The 27590-nt window shown below is 38.1% G+C and overlaps 2 protein-coding genes across 5 annotated transcripts in view; one reads left to right on the top strand and one right to left on the bottom strand.

The window, feature by feature from the left end:
* The window catches only part of Nup58 (nucleoporin 58), a 47280-nt gene extending 26818 nt beyond the window's left edge, over positions 1 to 20462 (bottom strand). For both annotated transcript variants that reach the window (XM_074043749.1, XM_020178151.2), the window contains exons 1-10: positions 19845 to 20462; positions 15908 to 16053; positions 12403 to 12552; positions 11726 to 11863; positions 9279 to 9389; positions 7236 to 7260; positions 5292 to 5357; positions 4497 to 4671; positions 1857 to 1936; positions 67 to 185 (exon numbers count right to left, since the gene is read on the bottom strand). In XM_074043749.1, the coding sequence (XP_073899850.1) occupies positions 67 to 185; positions 1857 to 1936; positions 4497 to 4671; positions 5292 to 5357; positions 7236 to 7260; positions 9279 to 9389; positions 11726 to 11863; positions 12403 to 12552; positions 15908 to 16053; positions 19845 to 19951 (1117 nt within the window). In that variant the 5' untranslated portion in view covers positions 19952 to 20462. The remainder of the gene's footprint in view (positions 1 to 66; positions 186 to 1856; positions 1937 to 4496; positions 4672 to 5291; positions 5358 to 7235; positions 7261 to 9278; positions 9390 to 11725; positions 11864 to 12402; positions 12553 to 15907; positions 16054 to 19844) is intronic.
* A 174-nt stretch (positions 20463 to 20636) lies between these two features.
* Mtmr6 (myotubularin related protein 6) overlaps positions 20637 to 27590 on the top strand; it is a 38559-nt gene continuing 31605 nt past the window's right edge. Inside the window, exons 1-2 of one of the 3 annotated variants that reach the window (XM_020178153.2) lie at positions 20642 to 20786; positions 24168 to 24331. In XM_020178153.2, coding sequence (XP_020033742.2) covers positions 24323 to 24331 — 9 coding nt within the window. In that variant the 5' untranslated portion in view covers positions 20642 to 20786; positions 24168 to 24322. Of the gene's footprint in view, positions 20787 to 22607; positions 22684 to 24167; positions 24332 to 27590 lie in introns of those variants that run through there. The other 2 variants (XM_074043746.1, XM_074043747.1) reach the window with 2 other exon arrangements.

Raw genomic sequence — 27590 nt, 5'->3', positions numbered from 1 at the left:
TCTCCTCTATAACAGCAGTTTAATCTCTCTCCTACCAAAAATAGAATACCACAGTAAGCATGGTACCTTGAGGGGTTATATGTGAGTTATTTGCTTGAGTGGCAAGATGATTTTCTAGTTCTTCAATCTGCTGTCTGTACTGCTGAAGCTGTACCTCAAATTGTTGGACCAAGATCCTGAAGTAGCTATAAAAAAAAATTTAAAAAGTCAGAACAAAACTTTAAAAACAGTTTCTTTATATTAAAAATAACAAATAAATAAACGCACCCTTTTTTGAACAGGGCATTTAAATTATTTTGAGGACATAATTCACAGGTAATTATCACAAAAGTAAAAACCCTAACATTGTAACTTACTGTATCTTATTCCAATCATGGGGCAGAAATTCAAATGAAAGGATATTCTACAAAATAACTTAATAGTCTCTAGAAGTAAGATTAAAGGTCATTCAAGATAAATAAATACTCAGGAAGAGATGAGACAAGAAGAAATTAAGGAGAAATGACAAATAAATGCAATGTGAGCCACCAATAGGATCGTCAAACTAAAAAGCACAATAGTGGAAAAATCAATAAAATTCCATTAATTATATGGTTTATTTAATTATACTGCACCAACGTTAGTTTCCTATTGTTGATAATTATACTACAGTAACATAATATGCTAACATTAGGGAAAGCAAGGTAAAAGATACAAGCAAATATTTTGTACTACTATCTTTACAATTTTCTGTTAGTCTGAAATAAGTTTAAAATAAAAAGTTAAAAGAAAGCTCAACTGTCAATCAGACTTTATAATCCAGTACTTAATAGTTCTTATGGTAATAAAAAGATTCTGAACATTTTTCTACAAAGAAATGAGGAACTGTGAATGCCTTTATGCAAAATTAACTCAGCTTGCAGTATGAGGAATAAGACAAAGGGATAAAATACTAGAGGAACTCCCATGCTAATGTGAATAAGAAAACAGGAGCAATGTTGATTTCCTGATTTTGGTTAACTGTACTGTTATGCAACCAATTACCCCATTTTTAAGAAATACACACGAAAGTACTTAAGTATAACAAGCATTATGTCTGCAAATAACATAAGCTATTTCGGGGGGAAAAAACCCATATATAGAAAGAAAGAATGAAGAAACAAAACAAGGCTGGCCACTTATGGCTTACATCTATAATGAGGCAGAGATCAGAAGGATGGACGTTCAAAGCCAGCCCAGGCAAAGAGAAACCCTATTCTGAAAATACCCAAAACAAAAAAAGGCTGGCAGAGTGGCTCAAGTGGTAGAGCGCCTGCCAAACAAGTATGAGGCCCTGAGTTCAAACCTCAGTATCACCAAAAAAACCAAAAAACCAAAAAAGCAAACAAACATGGCTAAAAATGTTCATATGCAGGGGATCTGACTGAAAGGTACATAGGAAACTTTTCTATAAGTCTGAAATAGTATAATTAAAAGTTAAAAGAGAAAAAAAAAAAAGTACAGGGCCAGGAGTGCAACAGACCAGCAATGAACGTCCACCTCTTAATGTCTACAGTGGAGTAACAACATGAGGTAAAACATGGACAAAGCAGAGCACAATACTCAGCAAACACTAAGCACCTGGTACATATGAGCTATTATCATCTTTATCAAAGATGGCTGAAGGTCAGGTCTCAGCACTCATCCTTCAGTAAAGGGGTGAAGAACTACCCTCTCACGGTTATTATGAGAAATAAACTTAAAAATCTATGTAAAGTGCTTATTATTAATCAAGCCTTCCCTTTAAAGTAAACTAAAAATTCTTAGTGTTACGTTATTATTTCTGTTCTGCTTTCTTAAAATGAGAAACATTTATTTTTAAATATCCAGGAACTTACTCTGCAGGAGCTGTATTTTCATGCTGAAGTCCAGGCGGTGTTTTCTGGGTTCTTAAAGCTATTTCAGCATTCTTTAACTCCTAACATAACAGAGGTTTTTAAAAAAGAAAAAAAAAAAAAAAGCCAGTTAAGAGTAAAAATACCATCTCTGGACTGAGACTTCACATAATACCAGCTAGAGGTTCATGCTTTAATAAGAGATTATGGATGCCCTGGGCACTGGTAGCTCACACTTGTAATCTTAGCTACTTGGGAGGCTGAGATCAGGAGGACTGAGGTTCGAGCCAGCCAAGGAAAACCCATCTCCAAAATAACCAGAGCAAAATGAACTGGAAACATGGCTCAATCAGTAGAGCGCCTGCTGCTTTGTAAGCATGAAGTGCTGAGTTCAAACATTGGTCCCACAAAAAAAATAAATAAATAAATAAGAGAGATTATGGATGAAGCTGCATTATAGTAAGTGGCTAAAATCTCTTTCAAGTGAAGACAAACTAAACTGTACTGTAAACAAATTTTATGATAAAAATCATAACAAATTACGAGTCTATTTGAAGAATTATGGGTAGAATTCTGTACAATTCACAAAATGAATTTATCCACAGTGAAAACACTGTTTCTATTTAAAAATCTTTAACATGCAAATGCAGAAAACACTATTTAAAAAAAGGCAAACAGATATAACATAAACTACTGTTGGCAACAATTAACACCTGGCCACTTACTGTATACTAAGCACTATGTTGAAGGTTTTAATTATATTATTTTGTCTACTCCCCAATAATAACCCTATAAAGGAGGTAATGTTTCTCTTTTAACAGATGAAGAAATGGAGTGGCTAGAAGCTGAGAACTGAATATAGTCAGTCCATTCTTTCAAAGCTTGCACACTGAACCATCTACTACCTTCTGGTGTTCCTCAGGCCACTTCTATCTTCTACACAACAGGTTTTTAAAAACTAATATTGTTTTACCTCCTCAAATCCCACATTCTTACCATTTCACTGCTTTTTCAACCTCTATTTCAGCATTCCTTATTTGTTCTTAAAAGTACCTTTACTTTATATTCCTTATAGCTTCCTCTTTTCCCCATCATGCTGCAAAGCTATTAAAAGTCTACAACTCTTTGCACTTCCTTTTTACCCTTGAACTCAGGTTTCTACCCAGCCACTAGAATACAAATGTCCTGGCGAGAACTGGATCACTCAAGACTGGTGCCTGCCTACCTAAGGATGACTCTCTTCAGGCCCAGACTGCTACAATGCAAATCTGCTTGCAGATCCTCAAACAGGCCTAAGTCACATTCCTGGCCTTTATTCACTCTCTTTTCTTCCTACCAGCCTAGGAACATCAAGACTGATGACAAAAGCACCTACTTGAGCCTTTTGTGCCTTTTTTTTTTTTTAAGAAAAAAATTGGTTAACTACTAAACCAAATTTTTTTTTAAACTGGTAACTCACTAGATGGGGGTAGAGAACTAGTTTCTGGATATTGGAAATAAGAGTAATCTTAGATCAAACATCTTTGATATACCCTAAAAAGTTTTCTAAACTCAGCTTAGATGATTTTTCCTTAAGGAAACTTTGTCTCCTTCCTCTTTTCTTTCTATCTTTAAGCTCTATCTAAATGTTTCATTATTTCATTTACCCTCCCGCCATTTGTCTTTTTGTCTCTAAAAGGCTATTCATAAGTTTGCTATATAATGGGTGCTCCATGTATATTTATGGATGGATTAATCCAGTTTTTAGAGCAACAATGAGAGCTGGCAGAGGGGCTCAAGTAGTAAAGAGCCTGCCTAGCAAGCATGAGTCCCTGAGTTCAAACCCCAGTACCATGCAGAAGAAAGAAAAAAAAAAAAAAACAAAAAAAAGACTGTAAAACAAACAGTAAGCAAAACAGTGAAATTTTTCTTAAAAAAAAAAAAAAATTAGGACTGGTGGAGGAGTGGCTCAAGCTGTAGAGCCTGCAAAGCAAGTAAGCATGAAGCTCTGAGTTCAAACAAAACCCCATACAACCAAAAAAGATTAACAGTAAGTCCCACTCTAGCATTCATTCTCTCTCAAATTTGCCTCTTCCATTATTTTGCAATGACTTGCATACTTTCATGTTTCACATATGAAATTTAAAATTTCATGTTATGTTTAATCAGAGCCCAGATTTTCTCATCTAAAAGCATACTATTTTCCCTAGAAAGTATATCTCTAATAATAAAGTAAAAAAAAGAAGGAAACATATAGAATGCTATACTCGTATTTAACCATAGAATTTTTAAAAGACCAGGAAATCCGAGAACAGACAAGTCTTCCAATTCCTTTTAAACATAATAGTTTAGAATAACTATTTTAGTAACATATTATTATTTAAAAGATCACAAAGGACTCTCCAATAATTAACTGAAAGACTCATAAGCACCTTTAAAGTTTTTACTTAAAATAGTATCACTTCACCTAGGAAGAGCATAGCACTCTACTAAGTCCACAGTAAAAAAGGGTGTCACATCAAGTTTATCAACAGATCAAGGACAACTTTATATGAATTATCTCATTTTCTTATCATATATCAAACTTTGTAATTAAATAAGCCCGTTTCCATATCAGAAAAAAGCACACCCAAACATCCTACAGTGAAGTGTCTGAAAGTATACCTGAGCAGTCTCTATTTTCAGTTTGTCAATATTGAGTGTGTTTCTCTGCAGGCCACTGGCAGCCAATGACAAAAGCTGTTTCAGAGCTTTAATATCTTCTTGGACTTTAAGCATTGCTTTTGAAGACATTCTACTAATTTCTTCTTGGACCTGTTTTTGTTCCTTCACAAATTTCCTGGAAAAAAAAAGTAATAGTAATAAACCTAGTTCTAAAAAATATGTCCTTGGTTTCCTACAGAAAAAAAGTACATTTAAAATAGGTTGGTCAAAGTCTAAGTGTTTTAAGAAAAAAAAAAAAAAAACTAGGGCTGGCAGAGTGGCTAAAGTGGTGGAGCACCTGTCTAGCAAGTGTGAGGCCCTCAATTCCAGACCCCAGTACCACCAAAACAACAACAACAAAAAACTTAAATAGGAGCTGGCATGTAGCTCAGTGGTAACCATGCACCTGCCTGCCTGGCACGTGTGAGACCGTGGGTTTAACCCCCAGCACCACAAAAAAATTCCAAGAAAGAAAGACTAAAAATTCATCTATAATCTGACCTTTTTACAGAGTAGCAGCTACAGAATTTCATTTTTCTGATTTTAAAATCTGATCTAAATTTTAACCTTAGCTAAAATGTTTAGGAGGGGTTGGGTTCATGGCTCAAATGGTAGAGCGTCTGCCACGCAAGCACACAGCTGAGTTCAAATATCAGTAACTGCAAAAGAAAAAAAGTTTAGGAGGAAGAAATGTTCCTCCTAAAACGTACCCTAGAATTCTTCAAGTATTACTTATCTAATTAATTTGATACTTACTGGAGATTTTCAACATCCTGACAGATGACAGGAGGTAGATTTTCATCCTTCAGTGCTTTACTATCTCTAAGAAAGAAGCCACAAAAGTATCAATACCATCCAAATTTTTAAAAGTTGAATGAAAGTTTTATTAGAGCATGTGTTAAGATAAAACATAGCAACGTCCCCCATCTATAGCTTTTTTGGATGATTTCAAACTTCTCTATAAAGAACAATGCATTTCCTGACCTGTAAAATAATTTTATCCATTTATTTGACATGAAGATTTCTTCTCAGAAGACTAGCACCTATTATAAATACATTTAAAAACATTTAATGCCCAAGGGGGGAAAAAATCAGAAAACACTATAAATCAGATGAGATGCTGAATCAAGTTCCCTCTGGCTTAAAGATTCTATGATGGACATTTTATTCTATTTGAAAACATTAAAGCTTTGGGCTGGGGTCATGGCTTAAGTGGTACAGCACCTGCCTAGCAAGTGCAAGGCCCTGAGTTCATACACCACTACCACAAACAAAAAAACAAAATAAAACATATATACATACATACACACACATTAAAGCATTAATTAAAGTCTACAAATACTTTTCATACTGAGATGTCCAAAATACATTATTATTTTATAACTTGAATTTGTTCTTCAGCATGCACTGGAATGGGCAAATACAACCTATGGATAGCTGAAGGGAATCACAAATAATTAACAAGACCAGGAACAACCAAATTAAGCATGTTATAATGGAATCAGAAGTTAGAGTTCCATAACCCTGGATAGAGTTCAGGCTCTCAGCTTTATTTAAAATTCTAAAGTCTAGATTTTCATATTAGGGATGCTTAACTCATAAATTCTATACAAATATTCCAAACTTTGAAAAAAAATCCCAATTCTGAAATACTTCTGGTCCCCAGCATTTTGTATAGGGATATTTAACCTGTAATGGGCTAAAATATACACAGGATGTTTGTGAAGATTTACTTACAAATGGTTTCTTCAATGTATTACAAATTAAATGAGAAAACATAATTGGTAATAAAATGATCTTAACTGGTGATAAAAATAATGATCCTTTCAAGATATATTTGATGTACAGGGAAGCTATTTACTGAAGACATCAGGAAGTCAAATGGTACCAGTATAGTAATTTGTACATATAAAAAAGGGACTGGAGGTGTGGCTCAAGTGTTAAAGAGTGCCTGCTTTGCAAACACCAAGCCCTGAGTTCAAACCCCAATGCCACCCAAAAAAAAAAAAAAAAAAAAAAGTTCTAAAAGCTGTAACCCCAGGTCCTCAACTTGGGAGGCAGAGATTGGGAGGATCATGGTTTGAAGCCAGCAGGGGTAAAAAGTTAGCAGAGACCCTATTTCAACAAATAAGCCTGGCATGGTGGTATGTTCTTATAATCCCACCCCACATGGGAGGTCACAGGAAGGAGGATCATGGTCTGATCCTACAGGAGACCCTATTTGGAAAATAACTAAAACCAAAAAGGGCTGGAGGCATGGCTGAAGTGGCAAAGGACCTGCTCAGCAAGTGAGCGAGCAGGTGTGAGGCCAAGTTCAAATCCCACTATCAAAAAGAAACCATACTCTAAGGGCTGCAGGTGTAAGTCAGAGGTAGACTCATGCTTAGGATGCACAAGACTCAATACTCAGCACCAAAGAAATACATGCACTTGTATTTATTTGTATTATTTGGGAAAATGTCAACCACCTTTCTAAAAAGACAGGATTTAAAGTTTTTATAATGACTAAAAATGAAGATCTGTAATTTCATAGTCTTTCTACAACGTGTATTTATTAGTTTCTTTTTGACAAAAACTGATTTAGAAAATTTTTGTTCTAAATGTGTACCCAATTCTATTTACTTCCAACTATATCTACCTACAATTTAATATGCAAAACTATTAATTAAAATATTTTAAAAGTTGTAACTATAAACTTACTCTGGTCTTGTTCCTGTTTTATCACCTAAAAAATGGAAGAAACTTAATGTAAAATTAGGTAATTTAACAATGCATTCCCAATGTTTTAGTTTGCACACAGTAAAATATAAACAGAAGCATTTCTTGGCTTTCCTCTTTAATCAATCTCATGACCTCTCATGAACCTGAAAGGATACCACACTACTATGGTGACATCTATATACATGTGTTATGTAGCTGATTTGCATCTATTTCTTCAAGGAGACTCACAACTATTTTCCATTTAAAAAATGTCCCACATGGATAGTTTTATCCTTGCCTAGAGTTAAACACTTTTAAGGTCCTATCAGCATTGAATAGTCTGTTCAATGATTCCGTGAACTTTTCCAATATAATAAATTCTTAAAACAACAGTTCCGATATACCTTCCCCTCTGCTGTGAAATAAGAGTATCTTTTGCATCACTCTCAACAATGGACAATCATATTTAAACAAAATGTTTGCTAGTCATACAGATGCAAAACATCACTTCGTTATAATTGTAATTCATGTTTCTTCCAGTACCAGTAAAAAGTAAAACGCTCTCTTCAAATTTTTACCAGACAAGTATATTTTTCATTTGCCAATGTCTACTCATGTGGTGGGACATTTTCCTTACTGATTTTTAAGAGTTACTTTAACACTGAATCTATAGATTCTTTGTCTCCTTGTATATATCATATAGCATACATCTATTTCTAAATCTGCAACCATATAAAATACATCTTGATTTCAGAGATGTTTAAATGTGAAAAAATAAGCATCTAAAAATCAAGTATTTTACTATTAAAGTATCATTTGTCTTTCACTTTTGTCCATGGGGTTTCATTTTTTTAACCTCTTTCATCTAACTAAATTTATTTTTCCACAAAAGTATTCAGTTTAACATTTGTGGATTTGGCACGCTTCTTCTAAAGTGAAATCGGAAATTTGATGATACATGGTAATAAAAATAGGTATTTAATTTTATTTTTCCAAATAATTCATCTTTTGGCTAACGTACTACTTATTTGATATTTCATTCTTACACCACAGCTTTTTTATACACACACACGTGTGTAAACAAATGTGTTTAAAACTTGGGCTTATTCCTAGACCACCACAAACCCCATTTATTTAGTCTACCTACCTTTGCCTCAGTATGTACTTGGACTGCTATGAAAGCTTCCTAACAGTTGTCCACACCCGCAGTTTTTTTCCACTTGGCTGTTCAACACGACTCTCATCAACCTTCAGTAGATACCAATTTGTCCTTTGTGTAATGACAAGTCAATGTGGCACCTATCTTTCTAGGCTCTGGCTACACTGGCTTTCTATTAGATCTTCAAAAGGGCCAAAGCCCTTCTCATCTCTAGGTCTCAGTTCATGGGGCCCCCTCCTCACTGAATGCTGTTTCCTACCACTCTCCTTCTAGTTAAATCTTTCTCACTGATACTGAAAGTCCAAAGCTAACTAGTGAAAAGAGAAACTCTGTAAATTAACAAACAGAATCATTTAACAGAGGTAACAGATTAATGGGAACTGAAATGTGGTAGATATGATCATGTATGCTCATTCTATGTATTATCTTTGTTCAGTTCTATCTTAGACACACACTCTTAGATTAGGATGATGGAGGCAGGCAGAAGACAGGAGAAATTAACCATTCACATTTCTCTTAACTCCTCTCCAGAGTAAAACAAACAAAACAAACTCTTGACTGAGTTACCAACATTGACAAATGCTTCTGGTAAGTTATATGAGTAAGAAGATTATAAAACATATGGATCATAATCTCAATTTCAACAAACAGCCTACCTACTAAGGCAGCTATATAAGACATGCACATACTAACCTAAGCTATGCACAATAATAAAGCCTTAATTGTTCAGCACACAAAATTTGCGAAAATATAATAATGCAAACAAACTTAAAAGTAAAACTTCCATTGAATGTAACCAAGGACTTAAGACAAAACAAATTATGAGTAACTTGAAATTCCCAAATAGTATCGTTATAATACAAAATTACAGTAACATTACTTACTCTTTTTATCAGATGAGCTACTAAAATCTATACCGCCAAGGCCTTCATTGCCTGCAGTCGACGTGGCTGCTGTAGTTCCCAAAGTCAAACTTAATGCATTCTGTCCAAGACCTGAAAATAAACCAAGCATCATTAATCGATTTCAATGAAAGACTTTCCTGACCAAAGTTTTTAGGTTAGACCCCAGATTTTCTTCATACTCAATTTGGGAAAATAACATGGAACAAATCTGGAGCATGCTTTGGGTAAAGATTGATAACCTTGTCTGGAATAAATGGCGTAAGTATGTAGTATGGAGATGTTTCATTATTAAGAGGGCCAGAATGTATCTACTACTTCAATATATGTAGACTTTCAATTTTTGTTATTTTTAAATCATTACTACAAATGTATTTTCAGTTAGTATATTGTCAGGTAAGTACACCTCATCTTCTAATCTTATTTTGAATTGCATACTTTTAAAATAATCTAGTGTGGACTTACAAGATTTAGGTAAGAATACATTATGTATAACTGTGTATTCCCAAGTTTTTCAGGAAACTTTTTTGAAAAAAGTTCATTCATTCATTAAACTCTTGCTTTACTGGCAAAAGAAATCAAAGGGACAATAGTAAATCCTTAGTCTTCAACGTATGCACAGTAGGCAAAATTTCAAATACCTTGTATTGAGAGACCTATATTCCTATAAATTCACACACTCCTAAACTGATACAACTGCTCTTGTAGACAAGACATTGCCTATTTTTGAAACAGGAAATGATAGTTACTAGCATGGGATAACAATACTGGATTTAAACTCTGGCAATTTGTGACAGAAACATGGCTAAATAAGTAAATACCATTATCCAAGTGAGCACCTGTAATCTAAAAATACACAATCTGAAATGCTCCAAAATCTCAAACTCTTTGAGCATGTGTTAATGTTCAACTGGTAACGTTTATGTAAATATCGCAATATCTGAAAAATTTCAGAAATGTTTGTTGCCCCAAGCATTTGAGAAAAGGGTAACTTAACCTATAATTTTTAAAAACTCAATGGCACCTTAACATAGGCATAATATAGCACTGGATATTACATTAAGGAGCCTGTTCGGCTCCCATCCTCTACATCTCAAGAGGTTGCTCCTTTGCTCTGTTTCTATTCCTCCATACTCTGACCTTTTTTATTAAATAAAACTTTGTTAAACTTCCAAAAAATGGGGAAAAAAAAAAAAGCCATTTTTTTTAAAGAAGCCATTTGTGGTGGCACATACCTGTAATCAGGTTATCTTCCTGGGAGGAAAAGGCAGGAAGCTGGCCCTGGCAAAGTTAGGGAGACCCTATCTCAAAACAAGCGGGCTGGGGATGTGTCTTAAGTGGTAAAGCGTTTGATTAGCAAGGCCCAAAATTCAATCTCTAGGAATGATCACACAAACACAAACACAGACAGAGTCTAACAAGAGTCAATGCACACATAAAACCTTGGTAAGAAATGAAACAACCCACTGCCTTTCTTCTGATTTCTGGAAGGCATTTTTAGCCTGATCCATCCCTTTCCTCTTCTGCTAATGACCTGAATTTTCTCCATCACGTTAACAGAGAACATCAAGTCATGGTTCTGCGTCTTTCCAAGTAAATTGGACACTTACAAGACACTTACAAGGGCTGCACGAAACTTATGTAAGTAAACCATCACTATAAATTAGAACTATCATTAGAAATTCTGAAATTTTGATATATATATCAACTTTTCCTAATCTGTAAATTGTTTAACAGAAAGTACTGATGTTATACCACTAAGAGAATTATCCAATTTCTTGAAATACTAGGAAAGTTTTTTTACTCCCACAAAATCCCCATTGGCTTTTCAAAATAAAATTTTCTTCTATTGCTATTAGCTATATCCACTATTCAAAACATCTAAAGAATCCTTAACAGGAGGCAAAGTTCATAATAAGCATGAAACAAAAAATCAAGCTGAGATTTAAAACATCAATTTGTATTTCCTGCTACGTAATTTTAGTATTTTTCCTAGTGACTATGATGTATTTAATATTTGTTTTGTAAAATACCACCTCATACCCTTTCCTGGCTTCTAGAACAGAGGCTTAACAAGCTGCTTTATGGTGAAGCTGGGCTGCAAATGACCCATTTTTCCCCCAGTGGCGAGAATCCAACCCAGGGCAACTCATGCATGGTGGCAAGAGCTCTATCACTGAGCTACATCCCCAGTACCCCAAGACTCCTTAACTGTTCAAAAGGGAAGTTTCTCTGGAAGTTTTCTGACTCTTTAAATAGCCTCTTGTTTCTGTATCTAAACACAACCAATATCAAGAGAAAAATGTACTTCTGGAATATGGTAAGATATCTAATTGTATATGAAAGACATAGATTAAAAGGTCAAAATAAACATAGGTGAATTTAAGTACAAATATTTATTATTCTGGAGAATAAATACCATCAATTACCTGATGTTGCTGTGTTTGCACTCTGGAAAAGTGAACCTCCCAAACCAGCTAAGGCTCCCCCTAAAGAAAGGCCTGTTGATGCTGATGTAGTTGTAGCTGTTGTTCCTCCCAAATTATTTAGAGTAAATCCTGTGGATGCTGTAAAAATAAGGTATTAAGTCTTCAAATGGTAAAAGTACTTAAGAGCATCAAAGAAAAACAAAAAATTTTTTAAAAGCTGATTGCCGTGACAAAATTGGTTCTATGAAAAAAACTTGAAGACAAAATTATGTATGCTTAAGAATAAGGAGAAATAGTAACTTAGTCAAAATAAGGTAGAAAGAGCTGCATCAAAGCAGAAGCCAGTGACAGAAATGAGCTTTGGGCACTATTAGAACAGCACCAGCTAAGTGTCTCAGGAAGCAAGAGTTCTCAGCCCAGGATGATAATGCCATCTTCAAAATCAAATGAATCAAAGATTATACAAGATCTTTATCCTCCTATCACAAAACAAAGTACATGTTAATTAGCTTTACATTTTGCCTCTCTAACCCTCTCCCCTGCTGTGCTCTGTAAGTAGAGTCATATTTCAAGACAGCCACTACTGCTTTAATACTCAATGCTGTGTTCCCTAATCAAACAATCAAACAAAGTTTAGATTTAACAATTAAATTCGTTTTTTTCCTATTGTGCCTCACCTGCTGGAGTTGATGTCAGAGCAGACGACAGAGTGAGACCACTAGCTGAGGTAGATGTAATAGGTAGAGCAAATGGTGTGGCAGATGCTGCAGGTTTATTGAATCCTAAACTGAAGCCTGTTGTAGATGCAGATGTAGTGGCTGGTGTTCCTGTTTAGTAAACAAAACAAAAACGAACGTCAATTTTACCTTAACTGTATTATTAACTGTATAGTTAGTATACAGTTAGTATATAGTTAGTATAGTTAGGGATCCTATAAAAGTTTGTGACTAGTTTTTGTCAAAAGAAGAATGTATGTGTGTGAGAGAAAAAAGTATGATAGTTGGAACTAAATTATGAATATAGTAAATATGGCCCTTTTGGTTAAGAAAAGCAAAAGCCAACCCAGTCAATGTAGCATGCGATCAATTTCAATTCCGACCCTAGATTTGCCTATAATTGTGTTTATCCTCCTTCCTGCTCTTTACTCCCAGGAAAAAAATAGGCCCCTTTGGCCAAGACTATGCAAAGAACAATTCTTTTCTCATGAAAATCCTCTTCTTTCTGGCTCCTGTCTCTGTCAGCTCCTAACTCTCTTCCCACTCCTTCCTGTGTTACCCTTTTCAGTGCTTTTTTTGCAAATCTCCTTTCTCTGTCCATGTCTAAAGTGATATTCTCCAGGGACCTGTTGCTTCTTTCCTTACCACTGATCTCACCCACTTTTGTAATTCCAACCACAGGTACCAATCTAAATCTCTAGCTACCTGAATCCCCACTGGTTGGTTCTACCTTAGAATCCCTTTGGACTTTCACATATTTTCCAATAAAACAAAACAAAATAAAAACCTTTCTAAGACTCATTTGTTACTGCAGTTCAAACCATGTATTTACCAATAAACTATTTATTTAAAAAAAAAACAACTCGCTAAATCCCGGACCTCAATCATTTCAATTGCTCAAGCCAGAAGCTACAAGTGTCTTTGACATCTCTTCCTCTGCATTCCATTAGTTACAAATCCTGCCAATTCTACTTAGAAATATCCTTATTGGTAAGCTCAAAAACCTTAAGGACGTCTCTGAAAAACTATTACAACAACCTCTTCATTTCTCTGCTGGTGTCTTCCAACCTTTAAACTATTCTTGCAATTATCTCAGTTATCTTAGAATCAATATCCTGGTGATTCTGTCCAACTTATGGCTCCCATTAGCTCTAGACTACCTCTAAAAGTCCCAGCACATAACTCCCCTTCTTACCTGGTCCCAACCTGCTCCTCAAATCTCATTCTTTCTCTGAATCCTAAGATCAAGAACAAAGTATTTTCATATCCCCCAGATTCTATTATGATTGACAAGGGACATTTCCACTTCTCTGGAGTGTTTCCTGACCCCAAAATAATCCTATTCTCCCCTTCCTCTGCCCTCCATAGTGTCTTTCCCATGCAAGTGATTTATCACACTGCACAAGTATGTGATAAAATATCTGCCTATCCACTTTACCCCACAATAGATCAAGGTTTTGTTGAGAACTTAACAGTTCCTGATGTCATCATCCTGTCATCACAACCAACACCACCGCAAACACAAGCTAATATTGAATGTTCAAGACATTATGTATACTCGCAGTCATAGTTAGGGAGCAGTAACTACTGAAGCTAGTAAGTGAAGGAAAAGGCATGGATGATCTGTATTGGGGTGTCTTGTGAAATTACTGGAGTTCCTGCCAAAGAACAGTGTTTCAAAAATGGATGGATGGGTTTTATGTACTCAAATGCCTACCCTTGTAGAAATCTTGTCCAAAACTTTGGAGATAAGCAGGTATGTTATGCTAATCTTTAACTTAATCTCAACTTAAGGGTTTTTTCAACATCCCTTTTTTCTCCTTCTTTCCTTTCTTGTCACCCATAATTCACTGCTATTCAGATTCAAGGCAGGCTGAGACCCTATTCAAATTTCCTAAAAATACCACTACAGAAACTATTGTTTTTAAGCTGAAAGGAAATCTAAAAACATACTAGTACAATATTTAATTTATTAATTATTCTGTAGTGCTGGGGGTCAAACCCAAGGCCTTGTGAGTGTTAGAGCAAAAGCTCTACCACTAAACTATACCCCTAGTCTTGCAATATTGTCATTTAAGATAACCAAAAGTTTTGCTTCTAGATATTACATGACTAATAGCTTACAACCAATCTTACAACTATTTACAGAGATACAATCAAGATTTAATTCCTGGACTTCTGGCATGTAATTTGGTGCTTTTTTGCACTGATTGCAAAAATCAATTTTTCAGTCAATTGCCCAAATGACTGAAAAAGTAACATAAAATAAACTTCCACATTAAAAACCATTTCTGCATTTAAAATACTTTCTAAAATAAAGATTGGTATAAAGGCATTCTTTTTATATGCACTCATACTGAAAATTTCTTTGAAAAGCCAGTTTTTTACATACTCTCTTCTCTATCCCAATTCTGTGAGATATCAGAAGAGTAGAAAGATTGATTCATCTAAATCATTAGAAAAATCACAGTTCTGGATCATTCCTCAAAAATTTTTATCCATAGTTAATCCTGTAGTTACAGCCTTTGATATTCCCAAGAAAAGAGAAAATTTTATCATCAATGAAGATGGCATTCTTTTGGCTTACTGGTCATAAAGGAAGACTAACAATGCTTCTAGTAAGAAAATACATATCACACATCTGCTACCATAACTAATAACAAAAGCATTTTCCTTTAGCACTAGTTTTTATAATATGGGTTGGATAATTTGATTATAAATGCAAACAGCTATTGCTTATTACAGAATCATGCAAAGAGACAAAAAGCTACTCCAAACAGAGCTGTCCCAAGCTCACTGGCCGGCACCCCTGCTATTCTTTCATTTACTGAGTGTGGCTTTGAAATGTGCTGCACTAAAAAGCAGGAAGGTCAATGAAAAAGGCAACTGTGAGGCTCTGTGGGTAGAGAATACAAGGTAAGTAAGGAAGCAAACTTTGTTAAATGGTCAGCTCCAATGAAACATTATTTTTTAAGCTGTTAAGTATTAAAAACAAAACTTTCTATTATTGAAATGTTCTGCAGTGCTTTCTTACTGTTTTCTTGCTGAAACAAGTGCTGTGGTACAAAAATTTTAAACATCTCTTAGGAATGTGAATTATGATACAGCAGAATATAATGTTGTCTTGTAAGTGTTGGATTAACTAATGCTCCAAACTGGTAAAGGTGGCTTAAACAACAGTCTTTACTAAGGAAAAACACGGCATAATATAATCTAATACAAAATTTTAAATCAACTTTAATTCATTATATTTAAAGGAAGAGACCTTCAAATGTTTCAGTCTTCCAATAGAGCAGATCACAGCTAGGCCTTTCACTCTTTTATCCAAAGCCCGAGTACTCCTTTCATCTTAGTATCCATCCTTTTTTCAGCTCTACTCCAACGATGACCTCTTAAAGGAAGATATAATGGAAACTGGAAAAGAACTATTCAAGCCTACCCATGAAAATGTGACTATCCTCCTTACCTGTACTTGTTCCTCCCAGAGTGAACCCAGTGGAAGACTTAGATCCAAAGACTCCAGTTCCAAAACCACTGGCAGGAGCAGATGTAGTCGCTGGAGTCGCAGTGCTTCCGGGAAGAGCTCCAAAACTGAGCCCCACAGAAGGGGTGCTTATTTATTAAAAAAAAAAAAAAAAAAAAAAAAAAGAGAAAAAAAGTAATAACAACCTACTAAAGTCATTGTTGCTAAAGAAATAAAAATTAACTCTTCAGGGTTATTTCACATAGCATATCTAATACATCTAAGATCTAAAAGGAACTAAAATAAATTTACTTTGAACTAATCAAGTTCAAATATCTTTCTGCTTTCCTTAAAAATTAACTCCAGATGTACAATTAGTTTTAACAAACACAATACCAGGCTTCAAGAAAAGCACAGTCTACAGCAATTAGGGCTTCAGTCCTCAAGGTAATGATAAGCAAGGATCACATATTCTGCTTTTATCCGGTTGTTTGAAGCCTTGCATATTTTAAAAGAACCACTCATGCAAGTTCACATTTCTAAATTCAGTGATTCCCTAATTACTCATATCAAAGGATATAGCCACAAATTGAAAAGTTATTCTAAGTTTCTTCACTGCAACCTCTCTATTGCTCTATTACCATATTCATGGGGGTGGAAAATATGGTAACATCCAACAAAAAACTGCAAAACTGGGATGGGGTGAGTTTATTTTGGCTGAAATTAAATGAGAAGCATCATTATTCTCTGTTAAGATTATGTGTTTATCAGCAGTGCCTCTCTTTAAGGGATGTTCTGAAAAGCTTAAAAAGAGCTGCTGACAAGACACTGGTGGCTCAGGTTTGTAATCCTAGCTGAGAGGCTAAAGTCAAGAGGCCAACCCAGGTAAATAGTTTGTGAGAGACCCACCCCCCCAAATCTCCAAAATAAGAGCAAAATGGACTGGAGCTGTGGTTAAAGTGGCAGAGGACCTGGTTTGCAAGTGCAAAGCCCTAAGTTCAAACCCCAGACCCATCCAAGAAAAAAAAAAAAAGAATGGTGTGAATTAATAGGCAAAATAAACTTTCAAAACTCAAGGAGAAATTGAGAAATTTAAAATTCCACAAAAATAGAAACTAGGGAAAAAATATTATCTGAAAAATGTAAATAATCAAATAAGACTTTTCTGGCTCTTAAAAGTATGTTAACAAAAGTTCCTGGGATAAAATAGAATTCTCAGACACTTTCTGAACTCACAATGCAAACTAAAGTACCACATGTTCCCAGTGCCAGGATGGGCCTATATTGTAGTATTAAAAGTTTTAAAGATGAGGTAGATGTACTTTAAAATACAGAAGCAAATAAAACAGGATATAAAGATATAGCATAAAATATACTGTAATTCAGAAATGAGTACCTTGAAAGAAAAATAGCATTAAAAGAATGTAGAAAACTGCTGAAAATAGACCATTACTACTAAAGTGTAAAAAGATGGAAAAAGTTCCAGATGACCTAAATTGTCATGGTAGTACATATCACAACAATCACAGAAATGGTACAAAGACGTACAAAGTGATATAACTTTCAAAGATCAAGAATGGCCATGCACTGGTGGCTCATGCCTGTAATCCAAGCTATGAGAGAGAGATTAGGAGGATTGCAGTTTGAAGTCAGTCTAGGTAAATAGTTCACCAGACTGTATCTTGAAAATAACCAACATGAAACACGGCTTAAGTCACATGGTGGAGTGACTTAAGGGCTAGAGTGCCTGCCTAACAAGATGAGACTCTGAGTTCAAAACTCCAGTACCACCAAAAAAAAAAGTCAAGAATGAAGTTAAAATAAAAATCCAGAATAAAGTACTTGTGTAGATAGGGTGAATTAGGAGATTGGCCTAAGCTTGCTCTTAAACACTAGGAACTTTCACTGCAATGACTTGTGTCATGGCTAAGTTGCAGTACCATTTCCCCCATGTGTTGGTACTTGTGTGACATTACTTATTTTTTAGCCTTTATTTCTTTGTCTTCAAAGTAAGTGTAACACTACTCACCAGGTTTTTTTTTTAATTAAAGGTCAAGAAGTTATGTAATACATGTTAATATATAGTGATAAATGTTACCACTATTTTCATCATAAAGAGTACTAAGTTCACCCAAACAAGATCACATGCCAGAAACAGCAAAACAGTACAAAGATGAGTAAGCCAGCCCCTGATCAAGAAACACAAATAACTGTAAGGCAGATCAGAGTAGCTCTCCAAGTTAGGATCTACAAAGAGAAGCAAAAAAGGTATTTGTGGCAGAGAAATTTACTTAAAGAAAAACAAAAGCTAGCCTAGACCTAACCAAAAATTGATTCAATCCAGTGTTGCCCACCAAGGACCTTGTGGCACATGGCAGAAGAGCAGAGTTGACTCCATAAGGTCAGTCATGTTATTGTAATTTCCTAGCCTGCCTTAATGTTAAATTTGGAAGCTAACACAATGGCTAATTACTGAGCACATGGTAAGTGCCAAATATAATGTTGAATACTTGACATGATTTAACTAACAACTCTTAAGGTAAGTATATTACTACATCCCTTTTTGAGATGGGAGCAGTTTTTATCAAACACAAGAAAGGTGGCTGTTTGAAAACCTGACAAGAGGACTAGGAATGTAGTTAAGCGGTAACAGTATTTGTCTAACATGCACAGGGCCCTGGGTTCAATCCCCAGAACTGCAAGTAAATAAATTGGGGGGGAGGGAGTGTAGGTGGCCCAAATAATGTATACACATGAAAGTAAATGTAAAAACGACAAAATAAAATTAAAAGAAAAAAAAAAGTAATAGCAAATACAGTAATTACAAAGATATCACATCTATAATGCTTGTCTTAAAAACTGTTTTTCAATGTCATTTTCCTATCTTTAAATTCATTCAGTTGACGGAAAAAATATTTTCAACTATCAGCTAAGAATGAGATAAAGTACCAGTGCTCGTAATTAAAACAAAAAAATAAAAAATAAAACCTTAAAATCAAATATTTTCCTAACGATGTGTCAGAAGATCAGAGCCTAACACACAGGAATTTGCCCCATTAATACTTGTTCCATGAACGGTAACAGCCTAGAGCAGGGTGTTGACAATGGAAATGAAGACAAATGGCAACCTGCAAAAGTAAAATTATCAGGACTCACTGATTAAAAGTTCAGAGTAAGAGAAAAGGAGATATGGAGGAAAGCTCCCAGATTTCTGGTTTGACTGTAGTCTGTGGTTCCTCTCTTCTTACTTTCTAAAGATACAGTAATTTGCAGTATTTTTGCCTTTTAATTCTACAACTACATCCTTTAAGCTTGGAGGAGATACCCTGTCGTTGGAGTGCACATTTCACAATCTACCTTTGTCTTCAAAATACTAAATTCTACAGATGAAATCCCATTGAAATGGTCGCTCCCTATGTGACACATGGACCTCCCCTTACTTGTATTTTTGTCACCACCTGAACTAGTAGATTGCACAAAAATGTACTTGTTCTACTTAGGTTTCATAATTGAAGTAAAAAAAATGGTCATTACAGCACAACACTGTTACTTATGATACATTAATCTACACGCACTGCACATTACCACCAATAAACGCTACAAAAAGTTTAAAAAAAAAAAACCAAAACAAATAAGGTCCCAAGTGACACAAAGGCGTGAAAAAACAAAACCACCACAAAATCAAAAGCACCGTAACGTCCCAAACCGTAAATACCAAAACGGAATCAGAATTACCAAGGAGAAACTTTTAATTGTCCTCAAGACTTTTTTACTCGTCTCTAAAGCGCAGTCACAAGCGGTCATTTCATTACCCCACCCCCACCTCCGGCTCGCGGGCGGCGCGAAGACTGCTTCCCCCAGGACCACCGGGAAGGGAAAGGGCTGGAGAACAGGCAGCCAGCCTGTTGGGAGAGGGCCCCAGAGCGAGGAAGGCGCTCACCTAGACGCCCCTGTCCCGAAGGAGAAACCGCCGCCAGTAACGGTTCCGCCGGCGGCCAAGGTGGTGGAGCCTAGCGTCCCGGACCCGAAGGAGAACCCCGTAGACATGCCTGCTCCGGGCTCCACTCGGAGGAGGTCTGGGACGCACTCTCGCTTCACAGCCGAGGTGGGCCAGGCACCATCGCTCTCGCCCAGCGGGAACTTCAAGCCCCAGCGGCTGCGAAGCAAGGCCGAAGTGGGGGTGAATAACGCAAATGCACGCCCACACTCGCCGCGCGCTCCGAGCACGCCGGAAGCGAGCCCGTCGCGCAGGGAACCCTGGGACGGCGATGCGGGGGAGGGAGGTCGTCCTGCAGCGCAAGGCACCTTGGGGCGCCGCGGAGTTGGAGCACGGCCTACTCTCTTAAAGGGATAGGCGCCCAGAGTTTAAAAATTACTCAGCAGAGCCATTTCTTTTTGTCTGGTTCTTTCTGTCTTGTTCTTACTTACGGCCGATGAATCTCAATTATTGTTTCTTCCCTGCCTTCTAGCAAAAAGGATGTCCAGAACCCCAGACTTGGGGAGGATCCGTGTGCGCATCACCCCCTCCCGTACAAAAAGCGGGGGCGTCGTCTGATTTTGGTTGGCTGCAGCTCCGCGCCACAAGGAAGAGATGGGGTGGGCATGTTAATTGTTTCTTGAAGGTTCGGAAATAAGTGGTTCACGAGCCCAGCTGGGCGTCCCGGGAAGTGCGGAGGCCGCCCGCAGCCTTGTGGCCACGCCCCCGCGTCTCGGCTCTGGGGCCAAGCCGGCGAGTGGCGTCCGGAGTTCTAGTGGGTATGAGTGCGGGGCGGTCGGCCGCCTCTGGGTCCTTCCCGACCGGTGTGTGGCACCGCCTCACGTGGTGCTGGTAGTAAAGAACTGCAAAGCGGAAGGTGTAAGGACGGGAACAAGTGCAGTGCAGGTGAGATGGAAGGGCTCCTTAACACAGTAAGAGTGCGAATCTAGGGAAGGCCCCAGAGCACGAGGAGGGGTCGTGGGGGCGGGGACGGCCAGCTAAAGTGGGTCGTGCTTCAGCCGCTATAGCCACTGTCTTTAGTTGCGGATCCCAGGGCAAAAAACGCACCAGCTGTGTTTATATAACTAAAAACGGCGTTTGAAACATGCAAACTGCAACGGGGATCCAAAAAGGAAAGGGTCATAGTTATTGACCCTTTCCAGAGAAAAGGGTCAGTTATTGAAAAGGCCAAAACCACATTGAGTTTTAAAGCTCCAGTGATCTGAACGCTTTGGCTATAGGATAGTCAGTAAGAGAATTGCCTTAAAAAAATGTTAAGCTCAATCCAGATATTTTATGGGAAGATAGAAAGCAACTCCCCATGTCTTTTCTCTGGTGTATTCTTCCCAAAGCCTGGAGATAACAACATAAAATTAGCAAGAGCAAAATGCACTTATTAATGAGAGGAATGTAGTATCAACTGGAAGGTAAGGACATGTGAAAAGTGTTGTAGGGACTAATACAGAATGTTCATAAACTGGTTGGATGGGGCGCCTCTCCACCCAGATAAAAACGTGGGTAGGCGGGAAAAAGCCCCTCCAGTTATTCCAAGCCCTTCCAGTATTTGCAGGTGGCAGAGTGGACCACAGTGGGCAGTGGCAGTCGGCCCTTGCTGGGCCTTTTAACAGGTGGCACCAGATTCAGGTCTGAAGCCCTTGACAGCCAAGGTAGGGGCACAGGTTTCTGGGCCCTAAGTGTTAACAGCTCTTTGTGACTTGAGGCCCCAAGGCTCTCCACCTCGGGATGATGCTGCCTACAGCCCACCACAGCCCCTTGGCTACTCAGTTTGCTGGGCCTGTTGCTGCCCTGTTTATTTTTCTTGGGGGTTACCAGCTCAGCAGAGGTGGGCAAGACCACTAGAAAGACTTTATTGGGACCTGGCTGTTACAAGATAAAGGGTTCAGGAAGGAGGGTGTCTCCCAGCTGCTCGCAAAGTGAGTTGAGCAGTTGGTTTATATACAGCCTGAAGGGAACAGGGACAAGAGTGTCTGCTCCAATCACAATAGTTCCCCTCATGTTTGCACCAATCAGTACAGTCTGTTTGCCAATGAAGGATTGTGTTAGCACCAATCACAGGGCTTCTGTTGGCCAAAGTGTCCCCTTCTTGGAAATGGCAGTTGGGCCCGGCGCGGTGGTGCGCGCCTGTAGTCATAGCTACTCTGGAGGCTGAGGCAGGAGGATCGCTTGAGTCCAGGAGTTCTGGGCTGCAGTGCGCTATGCCGATCGGGTGTCTGCACTAAGTTCGGCATCAATATGGTGACCTCCCGGGAGCGGGGGACCACCAGGTTGCCTAAGGAGGGGTGAACCGGCCCAGGTCGGAAATGGCAGTTGGTCTGTTGGGCCACCACCCTTTGACCTCCCTTTCTGTCCCTGTTCTGGGTGGAAGTGATGGTCTTCCATTGATCCACCCCTCCATTACCTCCCACCCTGGGTCCTACTCTGGTCAGGGTGGAAGTGGCAGTTGGTGTTGGTCAGAAGCCAGCAAGCTGTTGGGCAGTGCCTTCTGGAACTGGAGTCATGCTGAACCGCCTGGCTGGCCCAGAGAAGGCTCTAACAGCTGTCAGGGAGTTTAGTCTCCCCAGCTGCCAACATCTCAGCACAGTTAAAGAAAAGAGTGAATTCAGAAGGGTGTTTACAGCAAAGACTCATCGGTAAAGTACTTAACAATGCTCTGACAATTTTTTTTGTTTTTCCCAGCAGTACTGGGGTTTGAACTCAGCCCTGTGCTTGCTAATCAGGCCCTCTACCACTTGAGCCACACTGCCAGCTCTCTGACAATTCTTAGCTTCCGTCCCATGTAGAGGTGGGTCCCTGAATCTGTTTCAGTAAGAGAAACTGCCTCTGGGATATATGGGAACTCTGTAATCTGTAAATCTATAACTTTTTTGGGGGGGGTAGGACTGGGGTTTGAACGCAGATACTTTACCACTTGAGGTGCACCTCCAGTCCTGTACATCTTTAACTTTTAAAGTAAAAAGTTTATAAAAGAAGTAAAGCAGGGACAGGTGGAGTGGCTCAAATGGCAGAGCGCCTGCCAACAAGCATGAGGCCCTGAGCTCAACCCCTAGGTATTGCCAAAACAAAGAAATAAAGCAAATCTGACTCTGATAAAAGTTTTGGCTTTCAGGGAACCATGCAAATCAACAGTTCTTTCAAACTCATAAAAAAATGTAGCATGGCATTTGTGTCCTGTATCTGGTAGTAACCAGTGACCTCTAAGCTCCACAGAGATGAGCACTGCAGAGGCAGAAAATGGACTATTTGATGAGTAATTTTACAATCTGTCACACACGTCTAGATACATGAAGTTAAGACTGGACCTCAGAGTCACTTACTGAGGCAGACTAGTAACAGTGAAAGACAAAAACTGTCATGGGACTTGAATCTCCTCTGCAAAGGTCACTCCATGCTGAATTCCTCCTTGTCTCCATCCAGTACCATCCTTGGACATCCCCTCGAACAATCATTTTATGGTCAGGATTTCAGCTGTAATTCCCCCAAAAAGAGAGGAGTCTCTTGGCCAGTTAAGTCCAAAAAACTAGCACATTCCCAGTAAAGAGAAATCTGTTCAGTCTGACATCTCAGGTAGAGCCTTCTACTTTCAACCTTACGAATATTGGATGCATTTCATACATACAATTAAAAACCTGGTAATGTGCTTAAGCACAGTCACACAATGCCCTGTGTTATGTAACAAGAACTTGTCAATCAAACCTGTCAATCACCCTAGCTCCTCCTGCAAAGGCAACCCAAATTTTCCCCAGTGTTTGCCTTTACAACATGTAAATTGCCCTTTGAACAACTATAGGTACTTCTGTACCATCTGACAAGAGTCCACCAGTAATAGCATCATATACATTCTGCTGTTCCTCCTGTTAGCAAAAGGAAAAGATGTCATCCTTGTGTTCTGAAGAAACAACTCCAGAGGATGGAGTTTTAGTACATTCAGTTGTCTGCTTAGTCAACTGAAAACTTGACAGGAAAATGGTAACACCGTGAGCACCACGCCTGCCTAGAATAACTCTGAAGACTGTCCCCCAGCCAGGCTCTGCTCCACAGAGCACTGGAGCTGGCTTGAGTTTCCTTAACCTACTTTAGTACACGTGACAAACTCTGTTCCAAAGGAGTTTACACTTTTTACTCTCAGGACCCAAACCCATGTAAGTTCTGTGTAAATGACCACTTTCCAAGGGGGAAGCAAATGATTCACTGTCTGTACTCTAAGAAAGCCATTTGGTTTTCCCTTGTTTCTTGTATTGTGAGAATTTTTTTCTCTGTTTTTTTCAGAGGTAGACACTCTATCACTTGAACAGCTTCATCAGTCCATATCATGAGAATTCTGTTAAACCATGTTCTGCTGATTCCAATAGGCTGGATAAGGACATTGTTAATGTCATAATCAAACTGGATTTTCCAAAAGTCAAAACAATGTAAATAGAACCATGCCACAGGTATTATTTTGTCAGTTTTTTGTTTGTTTGTTTGTTTGTTTTTAAAGACAAGTTGTCACGTAGTCCAGGTTGACCTTGAACTGAGCATCCTTCAGCATCAGCGTTCCAGGTGCTGGGATTACAGATGGGCACCACCATACCCAGTTAACTAGTAACTTCCAATGTTACATGGCTTCCACAGTTGCTGCTGAGAAGTTGACTGGACTTCCAGTTTAACTGCTGATTTACTGGAGATAATCTATTCTTCTGCTTTTGATGCTTTTCACGTATCCATTTTTAGGACCGGTTGTGGTGCTTGTAATCCCGCCTACTCAGGAGGCATAGTTAGGAGGATTGAAGTTCAATGCCAGTTCTTTTTTTTTTTTTTTTTTTTTTTAGTGGAATGGGGGTTCAAACTCAGGGCTTTGTGCTTATAAAGCAAGTGCTGTACCACTTGAGCCACACCTCTGTCCCTCAAGGCCAGTTCAGACAAAAAGTGAGACCTTATCTCAACTAACAAACTGGGTATGGTGGTACCTATCTGTAATCCCAGAAAACATAGAAGGATCATGATCTAGTCCAGCCCTGGGCCAAAATTCAAGAGTCTATCCAAAAAAATAAAGCAAAAAAGGGCTTAGGGTATGGCTCAAGTGGTAGAGCACCTGCCTAACAACATGGGGCCCTCCATTCAAAAACCCAGTATCTCTTTTTTTTTTAATTTTAATTTTTTTATTATTCATATGTGCATACAATGCTTGGGTCATTTCTCCCCCTGCCCCCACCCGCTCCCTTACCACCCACCCCGCCCCCTCCCTCTTCTCCCCATCCCCTCAATACCCGGCAGAAACTATTTTGCCCTTATCTCTAATTTTGTTGAAGAGAGAGTATGAGCAATAATAGGAAGGAACAAGGGAAAAACTCAGTATCTCAAAAAAAAAAAAATCTCCAATTTTTGAAGATCATCCTTGGTGATGCCATAGTGAATTCAACATAGTGAATATATAGTTCACTATGATGCATCTGCATATGAGTTTCTTTTTATTTATCCCGCTTAGAATTTACTGGGTTATTTATTCTGTGGGTTGTGGGTTGGCGTTTTCTCTGCAGTCTGACAAGTCTCAAGCATGTTCTCTCCAAATATTATCTAGCCCCAGTCTGTCTCTCTTATTCTTATAAAACTGACTTATGTTCGACCTTTTAACTCCATTTCTCTTACCCTCCTTTTCATCTCTGCAGTATTTTACTCTTTGTATTGCTTTCTGGATTCCTCAGTAACTTCCAGCTTTCTAATTCTGTTTTTCTGCTGTATCCAATCTGATAAGCCCACCTAGTGAGGTTTCCATTTCACCCTTTCTGCAGTCTTCCCTTGGTTTCAATGTAGGACGGGTTCCAGGCCTCCTGTAAATATCGAAACCCACAGATGCTCAAGTCTCCATGTGAAGGTACAGCCTTACAGGTGACCTTCTACATCCTCTTATCTCCAGATAGCCTGGAATCCCTAGCACAGCGTAAATGCCAGGTGCACCGTTGTACTGGATTTAGGGAATGATGGCAAGGAAAATAGCCTGTACATGTTGCTTTAAAAAAAAATATTTTCAACCCATGGCTGGTTGAATCCATGGGTGTGGAACTTACAAATATGGAGAGCTGACTTTATTGTTATTTATGGAAGTTCTGTCTGGTTCTCCTCCATACCAAATAGGTCAGATAAAATTTATTTTTCCAAGCCAGATGTGGCAGTGTGTTTCTTACAATCCCAGCTACTCAGGAGGTCAGCCTAAATAACAAGGTTCTGTCTCAAAAATTTTTTTTAACCATACATGGCAAATATTTTTCTTGTCTTTTATTTCTTTACAGGTAGTGAACATAGTTGTTTTATAAACTAATCCTGATAATTATAAAATGTGTTCTTGTTATCATGTTGTTTCTGCTCATAATCTCAAGAACTGTTTCCCTGTATGTGAATTATTTTTTGTTACTCTGATATTCCTTAGGAAGTTAATTGTAAGATGACTTAAGGTCTTTTGCAGAGGAATGTTCCACCAGAAAGGATCTGTGTTTGCTACAATGAAATTCTGAGGCACTACTAGTCCCAACCACCTTACACTCTCAACTTACACACTTTTAGATCACACAGGTGACACGAGTTTACAGGGTATTTCCGTCCAATGACCCTTTCATGGTTGTAGTATTTCCAAAAGAGGCAACTGTCCCCCTCCTCACTCTTCTCAATGTCAAGGCACCTAAGTGTCCTGCTTCCCTCTCTGAGTGCCACTGTCATTTGTATTTTGTGCATGTAAGCTCTCACTGTCTTGTCCGCTATTCGATGCTTCAGAGAATTCGACCTTATATTTTGTCCATTATTTTAGTTGTTTTAAAGCAGGGTGATTTTATAGCCTATCATATTACCACAAATGGAACTTTAATATGGATTTAGAAAAACAAATCAATACAGAATGGCTTAGAGTGCAGTCTGGAGCCAGACTGCCTGGCTTTCTATCATGAATCTAGGTTGTATGTGCTGTGTGATATCAGGCAAGTTACTTCCCTGTGTTTCACTGCTCTTACCTTTGAAATGAGGACCATGATAACACAGGTAAAGCACTTACTACACTTTGTCACCTGATAATTGCTTAGTAAATGTTAGCTAATGTCGTTATGTTTGTTCATGAAAATCAGTACGAAGGAAATGACATGTCCAGCTATGAGAAGGGGAGTGTGTGGAATGGGTGAGATAAGAACTTGAGGGATAATGATGTAAAAAGAGGTTTTTATTATGAAGCCTTGATGTGTTTTCTCAGTACATCTTCAGTAAGGACCTTCATGACTTGTTTTTCCCAGAACTGTGTGTGTGTGTGTGTGTGTGTGTGTGTGTGTGTGTGTGTGTGTTGGATATGATTCTATGCCAAGTTGGTTTCTAGGTGGTTCAATCTCATTATACTTCTCTTGCAGGAGTCAGACTCCAGACTGTTAAGTAAGCATCCCCAAGTCTTCGGCAGTGTATTTGAAATATAATGGGCACTTAAAACATCAAGACATCTTGAATAAAATGAAATAAAATTTTTACTTAAAAATTAGATGTCAGAGAAGCCTTTGTAATACCATTTGCATTGAGAAAGATGGTTTAGTTTCCTTCATTCCCTTTGGTGTTGGGAGACCAACCCAGGGCCTCACACCTGCTGGACACCTGCTCTACCAGTGAGTTGGACCCCAGTCTCCTTTCTAAGCTTTTAAAAACAGTATTTTCTATTTAAAAATGAGACTCAGTCAGTCTGGGGTA

Source organism: Castor canadensis, chromosome 10 (genome assembly GCF_047511655.1).
Source record: "Castor canadensis chromosome 10, mCasCan1.hap1v2, whole genome shotgun sequence".
NCBI lineage: Eukaryota > Metazoa > Chordata > Mammalia > Rodentia > Castoridae > Castor > Castor canadensis.
The sequence above is the reverse complement of the archived record's forward strand: the minus strand, read 5'-3'. Positions and strand labels throughout refer to the sequence as shown.